A 15,684-nucleotide genomic window follows, 5' to 3' on the forward strand; every position below is an offset into this window, starting at 1 on the left:
AACCGAAGTTGTTCATGTGTGGCTCTTCCCTGGATTAGAAAAACAATGCGCTTACATTGTTGCCCTTGTCAATTTGTGTAAGATAGCGCTGAAAAAGAAGATGAGTCAGAAGGTTTTAGTTTGAGAATATATTTATTCTTTGCATTATAACATCTTCCCTTTTATAAGACTTCTACAGCTGAGTTTTGATGTGAAAAAAAAAATATGGTAGTTGTGTGAGAAGCAGCACCGCTGAGTTGTTGCAGACCAGCCTGTGCTGACAGGGAAAAAGCTGTATTAACAACCTCTACGCTGTGGCACCGTGTGCCTTTAGGATGTGACTGTTGTTGGATGAATAACCATTCTCAGTGAGACAGTCGCTCTTTGTAATTGGTTGGGTTAATATTGTCACTTGTTCAACTTAACTTACTCCTTTCCAGGAATTTACATTTAAACTTTAAGGTAAATATGTTAAAGGGTTTGTAACTACACATCTTAAAGGAACTATGTCAGAAAACTATTTCAGCAAGGAAAAACCTTACCCACACAAACAGGTTGTAGATTTCCGCGTTGTTCTAAGTTAACAAGAACAGCCACAATTTCATTCAGATTGTGAATTTTCCATATGCTAATATGTGGGGTGGAGGCAGGCTAAGTAGATAAAGTATTATAAAAAGTACAACCGTGAGGATGACAAACATGAGAAGACAGAATTACAGAAACTGCCCAAAAGTTTCCTTTAGCTCTTATCTAGCAGCATTGCCAAGCAGGAGAATGTAATTCTAAGTTTGGCCCTGGTTCTGTACTATTTGTATTTTAGAAACAAACATCTGAAATTCTTATTTCAATGTCTTACAATGGTCTTGTGGGGGAAAAAAAAAAGTTATTTACTAGAACTCAACACTTACCTAAGATCAGAAAATAATACAAGATGATTTTTGGAAAACGAAAGCCACTTTCTAGTCTACATATATGAGAGTGCCACCTGCTGCTCACAGTGGCACTGCCACCTCCTGCTGTCAAAAGTGTGCGCAGTAATGGTCAGGGGGGCTCTGTCTGCTCTGAAAAGGAAGCCTTAAAGTTGCAAATGAACTGTCTCTGTAAATCACTGAAATCCTTCCAGCTTAATGCAGTCAGCGTAGACCAAAGGATCATAAATGGGAAATCATCCAGCTTATCTGGGGACCTGTCTGTGCTGTGGGTCTGGGAAAAGAGTGGCTGATAACAGTGCATGCACTTGCTTAAGAGCGTGCGCGGTTTGCACAGCCAGCTCACCCGTATTACCTCCAGACAGACTATTCTGCGTGGATGCCCTGGTTTCAGCCGGGAATTTTCTTCTTAGCACTTAGTATAGTGCTGTGTTTTGGCTCTGATGTGAGAGCAGTGTTGATAGGACACTGATGTTTAGTTGTTGCTGGGTGATACTTACACTAAATCATATATAATAATATATATATTATTTAGTATTTTATATATATATTATATATAATAAATGCTAGCCAGAGGGCTGGAGGGGCACGGGAAACTGGGAGGGGACACAGCCAGGGCAGGTGACCCCAACTAGCCAAAGGGATATTCCATACCATGTGATGTCATGCTGAGTATATAAGCTGGGGGAAGAAGAAGGAAAGGGGGGGACATTCGGCATTATGGCATTTATCTTCCCAAGTAACCGTTACACGTGACGGAGCCCGGCTTCCCTGGGGATGGCCGAACACCTGCCTGCCCATGGGAAGCGGTGAATGAATTCCTTGCTTTGCTTTGCTTGTGTGCACGGCTTTTGCTTTACCTATTAGATTGCTCTTATCTCACCTGCTGAGTTTTACATTCCTTTCCGATCCTCCTTCCCACCCCTCTGGGTGAGGGGAGTGAGCCAGCAGCAGCGTGGTGCTTGGTTGCTGGCTGGGGTTAAACCACGACAGTCCTTTCTGGTGCCCAACGTGGGCTCAAAGCGTTGGAGATAACAACTGATTTGATTGGAATGTGCTAGTTCAAATTCACAGCTGTTATTGCTGTTCAGCTGTTGGGGGGCAGGTCTCTGTGCTGGCCCTGGGGCTTGCTTGCCTTACTGTATATTAGGGTCTAGTGCTCATTAGTGGCTGCTTCTTGCTTTCACTGCTTGCTGTGCTGCTGCACTGCTTATCATCTCACCGCGCTGTGCCCGGGAACATTCTGGTAACAGCCATGGCAATGTGCCTGGGCTGGCAGGTGGCCAGGGCATGGCTGCTGTTCTGTGCTGGACAGGCTGGAACTCCAGTGTGAACTCGGGTCAAGGGGACTGTGGCTGAGTCTGTGCCGCAGCAGGTACACCCCTGGAGAGGCTGTGGCTCGTAGCCGAGGCTCCACGTGGAGCAGGTACAGCCCTGAGGGACTGCAGTCCGTGGGTAAGTCCAAGCCGGAGCAGGGGCAAGGGGAGGAGTTCACTGCAATGTTAAACACTACAGGGTGGTCCAAAGGGTCCAGGGGTGGAGACTGTAATGGATGTACCTTTAAATTGTCGTAAGCCATGATTTGAGTTTCATGTTACAGGCATGGCTAGAGCAGGAACCACCAGAACCACTGGAGGACAAGCCTTACATGCAGCAGTGCAAGTGCAGCGGTGACCCAACCTGAGCTGGCTTTGAATCACCCCGTGCAGCACACGACCTCTCCTCTCCTGAGTGACCACCATGAGAGATCGTGTTCATGGACTCAGTGAACTCAGTGGACATTTTACAGACATCTTTACAGAGGTGGCGCATAGACTAGGGGGATGATGCCCGTGCATTATATCAAAGGATGTGAAGGGTGATGGTGGTTAACGAGGTTGTATCGGAAAGTGGGGCATGATGTAAATGGTATGGAGTAAGGGGTGGATACTGCCCTGGTTTCAGCTGGGATAGAGTTAATTTTCTTAGCAGCTAGTACAGTGCTGTGTTTTGGATCTGGTGTGAGAACAATGGTGATAAAAACATCAGTGTCCCAGTTGTTACTGGGTGATGTTTATCAAGGACTTCTCAGTTACCTGGGCCCTGCTAGCCAGAGGGCAGCCAGGGCAGGTGACCCCAACTAGCCAAAGGGACATTCCATGCCATATGGCATCATGCTGAGTATATAAGCTGGGGGAAGAAGAAGGAAAGGGGGGGGACATTCGGCATTACGGCATTTATCTTCCCGAGTACCCGTTAGGTGTGATGGAGCCCGGCTTCCCTGGGGATGGCCGAACACCTGCCTGCCCATGGGAAGCAGTGAATGAATTCCTTGCTTTGCTTTGCTTGTGTGCACGGCTTTTGCTTTACCTATTAGATTGCTCTTATCTCACCTGCTGAGTTTTACATTCCTTTCCGATCCTCCTTCCCACCCCTCTGGGTGAGGGGGGTGAGCGAGCAGCTGCGTGGTGCTGGGTTGCTGGCTGGGGGTAAACCATGACAGCGGAGGATGCTCTGTCCAGTGTGGTGTGTGGGGGACTGCTCTGCCCCTGGTTGGCAGGTCAAGGATGATACCTCTGCGCTGGGGCAGTGTCCTGAGTCCTGACTTAGGCTGCTTCTGTGAAACGCTTAGAAGGTGATACGTGTGCATCATCCACCCCAAGAACATAATTGGAAGCTGAAAAGGATGCTGTCAGTGAACATTCACGCACAGAATACAGATGCAGTGGTGCTCAATCAAAAATAAAAATCCTGTAAGTCTGATTTAAGCAAATCTGCTCTGGAACAATGGGGGAAATTCAAACCCTATTTTGGGATTAAAGAATCAAGCCACAGTATTCCAACTCAAATGATACACAAACAGAAAGAATCACATGAATACTTAAAATTTCTTACTTCAAATATTACTGAAAGTCACTATTTAAACAATTTGAATGATTAGCTATGGATTTATGCAGAGAAAGGAACGGCAATTATATAAGCTGCATTCATAATGATGACAAGCCCAATTTGAATCCTGCAGTTAAACTGTAATTGTTTATGCCAGAGGAAGGTAATGTCTCGGCTCTTCCAAATTCTGCTACTGTGTCATTAAGGTCACCTACTTGTTTGATGTTAGAATATTTTTCTTTTCAGTGCAGTGTAAACACTGAAGGAAGGCCCCCTCATGACAGGAATTACGCACCGTCCTTTGAGAAAAGTAGGTAGTAACCAGGGAAAGTGCTGGATCTTGGGGTACGCCAGCTTGATTCTGCAGGCGCCGTGGTGGTGGCAGTGTCTTGCAGCTTTAATGCCAATTGTTACATACTGAATCAGTCTGAGGTCTACTACTGTTTTCAATAAAACCAGGGTTCTCTCTCTTTCTAGGCATCATGTTTCCATTCTTTGTCACGGTGGTTGTTCTGCAGCCACTTTGCATCTTACAACGTGTTCAAATAAAACAAGGTCTAGGTATATTTGTTCCGTGCAGGAAGCTCAGGAAAATCTTCAGGTAACAAAGCATGGATGCGGCAGATGGGGCAGGTACTGGAATGTTGCTTAAGCCACGTTCTAATGCACTGCAAGAATAGGAAGATGTTGAGGAACCAAGGTCTGGTATAAAGAGTTCAGCCTAAGTCTGCTAGTAATCGTCACTATCGGGTAAGCAGTTTTCTGTGTTCTGTTACTGAAATCTGCAGTTAGAAAACTCCAATTCTGACACTGTGCTGATCAATTTACATTTGCATCTATTCTGCAACAACAAATCAGCAGTAAACAAATAAGGTAACAGGAAATGGTCATGGACAGAAACATCACGTTACGCTAACATAATCCTGACTTTCTTACTACATGAAATCGATGCAGCTGCTGTCAGGTGGCAAATGCAGGGTTTATAGTGTGACAGCCCATTCTGTAAGTATGCTGCAAACACGTGCAACTCTACTACCAAATGTGTTCTCTGAAGAATCAGCTTAAAATCACTCTGATGAATTACCATTTCACTTAAAAATCTAGAGCTGGAAGCTTTCTGACGCAGCAAGACTGTATGTATGGTGAGTCTTGGTGTGCGAAGTATGTAAAAGAAAACAGCGCGCTGTTCTTTAAGCACAGAAGGGTAAGGGGGGGAGGGTTGCTTCTAGAGAGTGGAGCAACGGCGTAACTGAATGGGGTTCATCAACATTTGCATCTAAGTGATAAGAACAAAAGTCCTTACTTCTCTGTGAAAACGATGCCCACATTCTAGTTCACACATATCTCGGCTTAGCTCATCATGACATATTGTGCAAGGATCATCACTGGAGGCCTATACATAAAACATTAAGTTACTTGAAAGCTAATTCTAATAAGTTAATGGTGTTACTAATTTTAAACAAGTCTATTTAAGCTTTTGTACACAAAACTAACAAGTCAATTATGTTTTCCAGCAATACTTTGATTATTTCATTTTGTGTAGGAGGTACCCAGCAATCGCATCACATTCACTGATGAAACGATACTTACTGTATAGTCTAGTTTTTTCCATTTAGATTTAGGTGTGGCTCCAACATTTCCCCAGGGCTGGAGATTTGGCTGAGATGGATTTTTACTCAAGGCTTTTTTCTGCGCAGGTTGTGCCTTGGCTGGGCTGGATACATTTTCTTCTGCAGGTACTTCCCGACTCAGAGTTCCAGCCCGTGCTGGTGAAGCAGAGGATGCTGAATTCACGTGTCTCCCTGTGCAAGCTGGTGCCTAGACAGGTATTGGAAAAGAGTCTGGAGCAAGTTCGTATTTTGGAGCTTGACAACAAAGGAAAGTTCACATTCTTTTCTGGACTGTACTGCCCTGTTCCCCCTGTCAGAGACACACAGTAGAAAAGGCAGCAACTACAGACACCACGGTACCTTATTTTGCTGATCCAGAATGAGTTCTGTGACTCTGCTTAGAATTTCATCGGAACTCAAGCCTGACAATGTATTCCCATTTATTTTCTGTACATCTTTTATGAAGCTGATCAAGTCTGACCTGAAGGGACAAAAAACCAAAAGAGGCAATTACTGATTGGCAATGCTACGGCTGTTACCAGCACAGTCGCGGTATTAGAGAACGCTGTAGTTGCCGTGTTTGATTCCCAGCAGTAGAGCCTTTCAAAGAGACCAGCTTCTCAGGTGAACTGTAGCAAGAACTGGCTTCCAGTATGTCTCAATAACTAGGATCTACCTTAATCATAAAAAACCCCAAACAAGAAAGTAAAAATACTTCTATTTGTTAGTGGTTCTAATTGGGGGAAAAAAGCCCAGAACACATAAGCCAGCACCACAGGTCTGTTCCCCTAAGGAATGTCTCACGCACAGGAGGGGAACAACAAATATTAATGTTCTTGTGAAATAGAAGCCATTGACTAAGAAATCAACTATTTCTGTATTTTATCACTGGATGTTCAGAACTTCTGTTACTCAACATAACATCGCACTCATAAAAACAAATACCTGCTGTAGTTTGGGAATATACTCTGTAGGTGCGCAATAATATTTTCAATTGCTTTTGGAAGCGTTTTGTTGTTTGGAAGTCCAGAAGGCCTCAGTTGTCTAGCTGAGTCATCTTGGTGGTTCTGATTTGGCTGGACATTTTGAATATTACTTCCAGAAATCCCCAATGGGCAAGGTGCCAAAACTTTATCACAATATAATCCTTCCAGAGGTTTGGAGTGTGTTGTCACCGATCCACCACTTGCAGAACAAGCCTTAGACTTTGCATATGCTGGCTTAACTCTGGGCTGTGTACTGCATGAAGCATGTGCTGGGCTTTGATCTTTAGAACTTGAAAATGCAGGAAGCAAATTAGGAGATGCAGATGCAGAGGAATACATGGCAATGGCTGGATCACTGACTGAAGGTCTGCCTTGCTTTACCTAGGAAATAAACAGATATCACAAGAAAAGCACTGATTAAGTTGAGCAGAACTCTTGAGCGTTTGCAGCATGAACTATGACACATCTGGTCATGCTAAGAAACTGGAAGGTCACATCAGTTTATCTTAACTCGCCTTACCTGGGTAAAAATAACTGCAAAAAGGAGCTCTTTTAATAGGTACTACATGTAGACAACCTTTCTGAAACAGGATTAAACAGGAGAGCACACATGCAAACTGTTCCTTTAACATATTCTGGCTTTGCTAAAGAACGCACGGTTGTTGGACAGCTGTGAGTTGTACAGAAGCATAGCTTGAAGTAAGTGCCATCAATTTGAAAACACAAAATTCACTGCTTTTAATAGATTATATAATCTCTATATAATCCATTGTAAATTTTTTTTCCCAACAGAAACACAAGTCAGCTATAGTCATCATCTTGAAAAACTTGGGAGCTGACACGATCCAGGAAGACTTCTTTTTGCACTGACGGCTCGCCTCCATAAATGGAAAGAACTCCCTAAAACAAGTTCAGTTGTTTGACCCCATGACTGCTATTTGTTTCAGAACTTGACTGCTCTAGGAAGGTGGCTTTCAAACACACAGAACTAAAATTATACATTTCTTCATAGTCAAACCTGCTGGTTCTTTTTCTGTGTTCTTTAGTTTACCACCTTTCTGAAGTAATATTTTACCTTCTCAGTAAAGGTGTTTAATTAATTAATGGAATTAATTAAAACAGGGAGAAAAGGGGTTTCATCAAGTCTTTTTCATTTGGATTCTGTATTTGCCTATTAAAAGTCCTCTTGCAACTGAAAGCTCTCTTCTTAAAGGTTACTCTTGTATTACTGCAGTAAAAATAGATGCTAAATGCAGAACAAGGGGCTCAGAAGTTGCTCTTTCCCATCCTGTAAATTGATGGTAACCTAAGGATGGTAACCAAGTTATCTACATAGTCTTGAGTTTTGTGCCAGTAAGTAGAAAGGAGATGCCTTGAAATAAGTGAGGAAGAAAAGGTATGCAGGAGAGCATTAAGTGTAACTATACAGCAGAACCTTGAATCTAAATTATACCAAAAACAAACAAAAGGAAACTCCATGACTTTCTAAAATGTATTCTTTACAGAAAATTGTGCGGCATCTTCAGTAAATTCAGGGATTTCATACATGCATGCACTACGACTGCATTTTACTTACTCAGTCAATTATCTCCCTTATTTTGAGAAATGACCAAACCCTTTTTTCCTTAATCCAAACTGTCCCAGGTCCAGTGGTGTCTGAATGCTAATGGTCTTCAGGACTGGGCATCACCTCTATGCCCTGGTTTTCATTTTACCATCAGTGAATGGCACCATGTAGGCTGTTTGCACCGCTGCTGCGGCTAGCTTGGCTGCAAGCATTTTGTCACTCTCACTCGTCTCCCCACCACCATGCCAATCAATAGTTCAAGGTGTGCTGACTGAAGCTGACTTCATCCTTGCATCAGGAACAATCGCAGGGTTCGGAAGTAATGATGTGACTTGAGCAAAGTGTTTGTGGAACTGTTGGCTCGCAAGAAAATATTTTTGAATAGTATTTATCTGGGATGCGGTCCCATTCAGATGCATTTCTATAAATGTCTATACTCCATCTAGTTCATAACAGGTATGGCTGGAAGTTTATTTGGGTATTTGTAATCAGTTACACATGTTGGTGGAACGGAGCCTTGTCCCTGTGCATTTTAGTGCTACAGGAAAGTCACTATATGCAAAAACATTAGTCCCAATTCAGACAGATCATGAAGCGTTTTAAAAAGTTAACTTTGAACAGCTTAAGCCTCTCAAAGGACTTGAGAATGTGCTTCTCACTGGACATTTTCATGCTCATCTGCAATCACTTTTTCCTTTTGAATATTACCTGGATGTATGCAGAGACATTACTTTGTATTCCAGCCTATATATTCAGGTGTCCTGTAACGAAGAGCCGTGCCAATGCAATCTTAATGAGCTTTTTAGCAAACTGCTATCAAATGTAAGATACATACTAGGATGCTGGGAGGAGAGGGAAGATTCAGAGTTTCCATTTTAGTGAGGCAGTTCCGTACACCATTTTTCACCGCCTGAATTTTTTCTTCATACTCGGTCTGCACAAGGAAAACAAATTATCCTATACATCAGCATTAACTAAAGCTTGCTCTTTATGTAAAATGGCATTAACACAACTACTTTTTTGCAAAATGCCAAAGATACCAGGCCTTTCAAATGGAGACGTAAGGCTACCATTTGCTACAGCAACAAATCTGTATTTAAGTACTTGCACTGGTGCTTGAAAGGGTTTGCGAAACCCTTTCTAGTTCTTAAAACTCGGCCTAGACATTTTAGGTCTTAACTTTGCAGACTGTCTTCTGTTGTTTTTAAAGATGTTGCATGGATTCCTAAAGTTCCAAAAAATACAATAGAACCAAGGGACCAGACTTGTTAACATGGGATCCAACTTTGAAGCCAGTGTTTAAAGGACAGATTTTTGCCTTTATAAAATTGAAGATACTCATTGTAACTTAACTATACCTAAATAATATAGACTTAAAATGGTATCTATCTTTTCAAATTAAAAAAAGCACAGTTCAGTACTTGGAGGACAAGCTACTTGTGTTTTAAAAAAAGGAATGCAAAATTATTTAAGGTATATATTTAAGTTTTAATTTCCAAAATTCAACTTAAAGCTCGTTAAGAGAAATTAAGGCTTACCTCCACTTTTTCCAGTTGTTTCTTTACATTTGAAATAAACACTTCCCAGGAATCAATCTGTGACTTCAGTTGAGGTGCTGCTGAAGCTGAGCTGCTGAAGTATTCAAGATTTTCAGTTAAACTCCAACATTCCCATTCCTGTTATTTTTGTTTAGGATCAATGGGTTTAGACAAAAATTCCTTCCCCTACCAACTAAATCACAGTTAAAGACTTGAAACAATTTTAAGTTAAAAATCACTTAAATAACTGGTACTTAGATCCCATCTAACCTTAAGATGTGGACTCCTCAAATGTAAATTAGTATTTTGCAGCAACATAAGGACAGGGAAAGAATGTGGCATAAATTTTATAAAAGGTAACATCAAGGGCTAAATTCCTTCCTTGTAAGGAAGAAAACAACGTTGCATGCCCAGCGGTTTTGTTTGCACTGTTTTCTATTTACATTGCAGCCCTTTCCCAGTAATACTGTACAGGAATAACTGGAATGTTCCCAGCAGCCTGATCTTTCCCAGCTAAGAAAGAGTAAGACAAGAAGCTTGCTCCTGCTCTAATTATCACACATCTTGGTAATTTAAAGGTGAGAAAGAGATTCAGCTTTAGGAAAGCTGTATTTAACTATTACATTTCTTATGCATCTTTCGGTCTAGCATGGCTTTGTGAGCAAAGCTGACTTGTCGAGTTAAATAATCATGATTAAACTTTCAGTAGTTATTTGTATTTAGCGACTAGTAGTACTGAAATTTCTGATGTAAACTCTCCATACCTGCTCAGTGACTTCAACAGCTTGAGGTTTGTTTCTGCAGTGGCAGCTATGCCATTTAGCTTACATACTTCTGTTTCCTTCCAGGTTTTGAGTACTGATATCTGCAACAAAACATAACTGTGTAAAGAATAAAAAAAGTGCAGTAAAAGCACTGCTGTAGCACAAGGAATAAAACCTCAAAATAGATTTTAGTAAGCATCTGAAACAATAGTTTGATAATACAAAGTACAACACACACACATAGTTCCTACAGTGAGGAATTTCAAGTGGAATAACAAGCCCTGGCAGGCCTGCAGGAGAATAAAAAAAAAATTCACTTCAACTGATATTAGAAAGCTTCCATGAGTGTTCCATTTGCAACTTAAGCTATTTATCTATATAAAAATATATGTATACACACACACTTAAAGTGATTAAGGCAGCCTTTTAAATACTGCATGGTTGAAGACTACTGCAGACCAACAATTTTAATCTCCTACTGCAGGCGAGACAGCCTTGAACCCTTTCTTAAGAAGAGACACTTGTTCATTATATTCAAAGCATTTCCAGTATAAAACATGCTGGTTTAGAAAAAAACTCTTGCTACTTATCAGTACTCTCCTCCTTCCAGTGAAACACACAAGCTGGCTGTTGCATTAATTCCACCGGGTAAAGAAGTAGCTTTATATTCATTAACCATGACTTTTAACAAGGAATTTTTTGTATACCTGTGGTTAATTCTTAATAATGGAATGTATTTGTAACAAGAATAAGTAAGAAACTTAATTACTAGTTGACTATTACTTGGGGTAATACTATATGCCCCAAATTCTGTGCACTTCTAATGCTGGTCAATAATAGTAATAATAATAATAATTTGCCTTGATGATCCACAAAGTTTTATAGGATAACATCAGGAACAGCACTTGTTAATATTTAATTAACACTTTTGATACACACTAAGGAAAAGTTTTAGATACTATTTGAAAAGTAAACTGTTAGATTTCACGACCTTCCCCACCTACTATCAGTGCAAATGAACCAAGCTCTAGGAAAAGTGGTTTAAGATGTTTTGTTTGTACCTCTGCTTTAACAGCTCTTGCCACACACTCTTGGCAGTCATCTTGACTCTTTTTTATACGCTCTTCTAATTTTACTTTTTCATTAGCAAGTTTATTACTGTGAAATAAAAAGAAGTTAAATATTGTAGTAACACTAAGAACAGAGTAGCATTTAAAATTTATGGCATTTTACAAGTTTTCTACAGCTATTCTCTTTTCCCTGGAACCACCCATCTGCATTTACATTGTGCAGCTTGTGCCTTCAGGTATAGATTGCATCACGCTCATGCAGCCATACTGCTGGCTCCACAGACAGCACCTTGGAATTTCTTAACCACATTTCACTGTACAACCTAAAAAGCTTACAGGATTTTGACTACTGAAGTCATGCAAATATTACTGTTCTGAGCCTGATCACATATATGTATCTATAAGTGAAACTGACTTTATGTTATGTGCAAATTAGTAACTTTTAAAAAATGTGTAGGTAACCTTATGTACATTAAGGACTCTTAAGCGTGTGAAGATCTAAAGCTACACAGAATAGTTCAGCGTGTCTGTACCACGCCCAACTTCTAACATGTGTTCTAAAACACAACATCATATAATCAAGGGAAAAGTACATGATTATGTTGGAAAGTCAGATTTTTATTATTCTAGGTATCTAAAAGAAAATATTTACTTATGATAACTAACTTAGAATAAAGAGATACATGTTAAAGTGCTGATTTCTTCTAAGCCTGTTTACCCAGAGTGATGCATACAACTCCAATAATGACAAGTCAGCAGAAAAATGTAAATATTCCTGAAAGGTACAAGAGTTTTTACCTGGTCTCGAGATATGTGTTTAAATATACATTATACTGCTTTTCCTTCTCATCAATGGTCTTCAAATACCTACAGTAATCAAACATTTATTAAGCTTGTTCTGAAAAATGTTCATTAGCGAACACATAACACATTATTCTATAACCACAGTGACAACTATGCAGAGGTGATAATCTGTATGTTTCATATGTTGTTTAATACCTTAAGTGCATTTAACTAATTAAGCAGTAACTAATATAAAAGTAGGCTGATGTTTTTTCAAAAGAGATGTGGCCCAAACTACTCAAACTAAATATAAAATACATATGCATATACATATACGTATATATATAAAATACAACAGCATTCAAAGACAGAAGTCTTCTCAGGTCTGTAAACTGCGATGAAACATTAAAAATTCAGTAAGAATTGTCAAATCTGATTAGAAAAATAATTTTTAAGTCAGACAGCTTCATCAGTTATCTAAAACCTATTTTACATGTTTACCTGTCACTTGCAAAAAAATCAAAATACGAAAGCATACACGTATATATTTCAGCTTATTACTGTGATAAAACATCTAGCCCGTTACACAGCCAATTAAAGATTTCTAAAGTCTTCAGAATGTTTCAGGAAAAGCTACTGATAATACATCATCAAATAACACATTTATTTTTCAGTATGTCAGTGATGAGGTCTCATGGGTGCTTGTTGACTCTGGTAGAAGCTGAGTTGCTTCCTGCTCCCCCACAGCCAGGAGAGCTTATTGCCAGAGCAACAGCAAGGTTTGCTGCACGCAGGGTCATGCTGGGATTCATACGTGGATATTATTGATTTCAGTTCCATGGAAAGCCCTGCAGACTTCTGTTCTAAGGTGAAGGATGGGTTAAAAAAAACCCACACAAATCCACACCAAAAACCCACACACCACATTAGATACGTGGCAGTTATGTGGTTCTTGCAGTTTTACTTGAATCTGAGAAATGAGTGACAGGACTAGATAAGAAGGAAGTGTGCATCCTTGGATGACCCTCAAATAGGCTGTGTGGCAGAACAGACGAAAAACCTGTAGGGAAAACAGCTGCAGACCAGGGTTTGGTTGGGTTGATTGTACAGTAGAAGAAGGAAGAATGAAAATGGAAATGACAATTTTAAACTAATCATAATGCAGTATAGGATCGCACTGAGAAAGCAATGGTAAATCATGAAGAAGAAAATTGATAAAGGAGGGCAGATCTAAAGGATTCTGGAAAACAGGGAAAGATCTTAAATAGTGAAGGAGTAGTATTTGTTAATGAGGTTAAATAATGTCGTACGTAGATCCCACTAACAGCAGCTCTAGTCCAAGAATTGCATTTAACTCATTCCAGAATAACATGATCAGGGCAACAAGTTTGAGTTTTCACTCTGCATACATCATGGAATCAATATATACTGAAATTTACCATATTTATCAGAAATAACTGTACTTAATGCTGCTTTAAAAAAAAAAAAAATCAAAGGGAAAGTAATGTAAATCTGTATTTAAAATTGGCACCTGTCATTGGTATCTGCGTGCTTTTTAGCTGTGCTCCTTAGTGCTTTTAAGTTCTCTTGCTTTTCTTTTTTCTCCTGTTGCCATTTTTTCACTTGTATTTCTAAGTCTTTATGAAACCAATCCAGTTCATTCTTTGATACCTAAAAGCAGAAAATAAGAAAACAGTATTTCTGAAAATACTATTTTGTTCAAATGCCAGTTAGAGCACATTACTGACACTGATGATCAAAAGGTAAGCCAGTGAAAATTACAGTAACAGAGTTTTACTGGTGCTTAATTCACTGTTAGTTCAGGTGTTTAGCGTGGGCAACATAGGCATCAATGTCTCCCCGCAGCTATCTGCATACCTCATTTACCTGGCTTCAGAATACTTGCAACCCTGTTTTGCAGTCAGCTATAAGAAGAAACCCAGTTCCACAGTGTCACATACAAATACATACTGATACCCAACTCAGAATCTAGGCACTGTTGTTTTAGTACTAACAACTGGGAAATTACAGTTCATAACACAACGTGACAGCTGCCATAACTGCATAAAAAAAAACTGAGGTAGCATCAATGCATCACTGGGAAACAGAAAAATGTATTTTTTAAAAAGTGCCTACAGTGCCCATGGACAAGTTCATCCACCCTGCATATAGACATGCTTTCAGCTCAAAACTTTCTGAGCTCACATTTTTACGAATATTCATACGAAAAAAGCAGATGTGAGACTCCGTCACCCCTTATATGGAGGTTTGCCAGGCTACTCAGGCAATGGTAAAGCTAGAACTCAGGAGCTCCCAAGCTGCAGTACCTAAGTTTACTCCAACACGTTGTAGAAAGGACAAAAATATATTAAACTGAGATTGAATGACAGGCCCCATCTTCCTAAAGATTAAAGAAAGAGCACAGGGAAAGATGGGTTTGGTTTCACCAGAATTATTTTCTTTTAAACAGAAAAATCCCTTTTCATGTAGACAAATGGGTAGCCTGGAGTTTTAACCACAGCTTTAACCATAAAATTAATCCAGTCAAAGTGATAGCAGGCTGATAGTACGTTTTGTGGACTACTCCCCAGACGTTTTCAAGAAAATAAAGCCTGTTAGAAAACGCAACAAATAATGATGAAAGCCAGCCAGCAGTGCAGTGCTTTTTTGTTCTCGGGGTGAGCCAAAACTAATACCTATCCACTAGATGGAAGCAACCAACATCCTATGTGTTTAAGTGTGTTCAAAGGAAGATAACAGACAAAGATTGTGATGTTTGCCGAGTTAGACTTCACAGCAATGAGGACCACCAGTTAAGTTTCAAAAATACCGTTGATTAAATTACAACCAACCTTGTGAACCACTGCAGTTTGTCCCACTGTTGCATGGATAAAAACATTACCTTAGTCTCTTCAACACTTTTCTTCAGGAGCTTTTTTAAAGCACCGATTTCCTCCAAGCTTCGGCTTTGTAACTGTTCGTATTTTTCCTGTGCTTCTTTAAGTTGTTCTTTTAATACCTGATGCTCTTTTTCCATACGTAGCACATCTCCCTGAAAATAAGTAAGTTAAAAACAATCTAGTACCTTTTGCCACAGGGCAGCAAACATTCGTGACGTCTAGAAGGAACAGCGTGCTGTCAGTTCAGATTCAAAATCTTGAGTGTGGTTGGGGTGAGGGATTTTTCTTGGTTTGGGGGAGGTGGGTGCAGTGTTTAAGAGAAAGTTGTGTAACGGTTTCAATCCAGCTCAGGAAATGAACATTCATACTGGACAACGAATGTGGAATATGACAAGTTCAAAGGCCACATTTCCTCACTTTTATCTCCTGGTACAGACATAAGACTGACATTAACATCAGTCAGAGCTGTCTATATGTCCAAATGGAATATTTAAATCAAACCTCAATTTTTTGGAGAGAAAATATTAAATTTCCCTAAAACATACTTCAATATCTGAACAGCTACAGAAGAAAGCTACAAAACCTACTTGTTGTGGGCCTACGTGAAGTTTCCATGGAGACTATCACAGAATACAGCCCAACATGAAGGGGAGAGGACAATCCTCAAAAAAGCCAACTACACAAACACAC

At 40.0% G+C, this 15,684-nt stretch overlaps 1 protein-coding gene across 1 annotated transcript in view; it reads right to left on the reverse strand.

Moving 5' to 3' along the window:
* Positions 1-113: 113 nt before the first annotated feature.
* TTC3 (tetratricopeptide repeat domain 3) overlaps positions 114-15,684 on the reverse strand; it is a gene marked incomplete at its 5' end in the record, with an annotated part of 72,451 nt that continues 56,880 nt past the window's right edge. The window contains 12 exons of the mRNA XM_027786494.2: positions 114-4,444; positions 5,080-5,169; positions 5,367-5,594; positions 5,747-5,867; positions 6,332-6,753; positions 8,775-8,873; positions 9,478-9,571; positions 10,242-10,342; positions 11,303-11,399; positions 12,110-12,178; positions 13,626-13,765; positions 14,997-15,146. Coding sequence (XP_027642295.2) covers positions 4,334-4,444; positions 5,080-5,169; positions 5,367-5,594; positions 5,747-5,867; positions 6,332-6,753; positions 8,775-8,873; positions 9,478-9,571; positions 10,242-10,342; positions 11,303-11,399; positions 12,110-12,178; positions 13,626-13,765; positions 14,997-15,146 — 1,722 coding nt within the window. The remainder of the gene's footprint in view (positions 4,445-5,079; positions 5,170-5,366; positions 5,595-5,746; positions 5,868-6,331; positions 6,754-8,774; positions 8,874-9,477; positions 9,572-10,241; positions 10,343-11,302; positions 11,400-12,109; positions 12,179-13,625; positions 13,766-14,996; positions 15,147-15,684) is intronic.

Source organism: Falco peregrinus, chromosome 4 (genome assembly GCF_023634155.1).
Source record: "Falco peregrinus isolate bFalPer1 chromosome 4, bFalPer1.pri, whole genome shotgun sequence".
Classification (NCBI taxonomy): domain Eukaryota; kingdom Metazoa; phylum Chordata; class Aves; order Falconiformes; family Falconidae; genus Falco; species Falco peregrinus.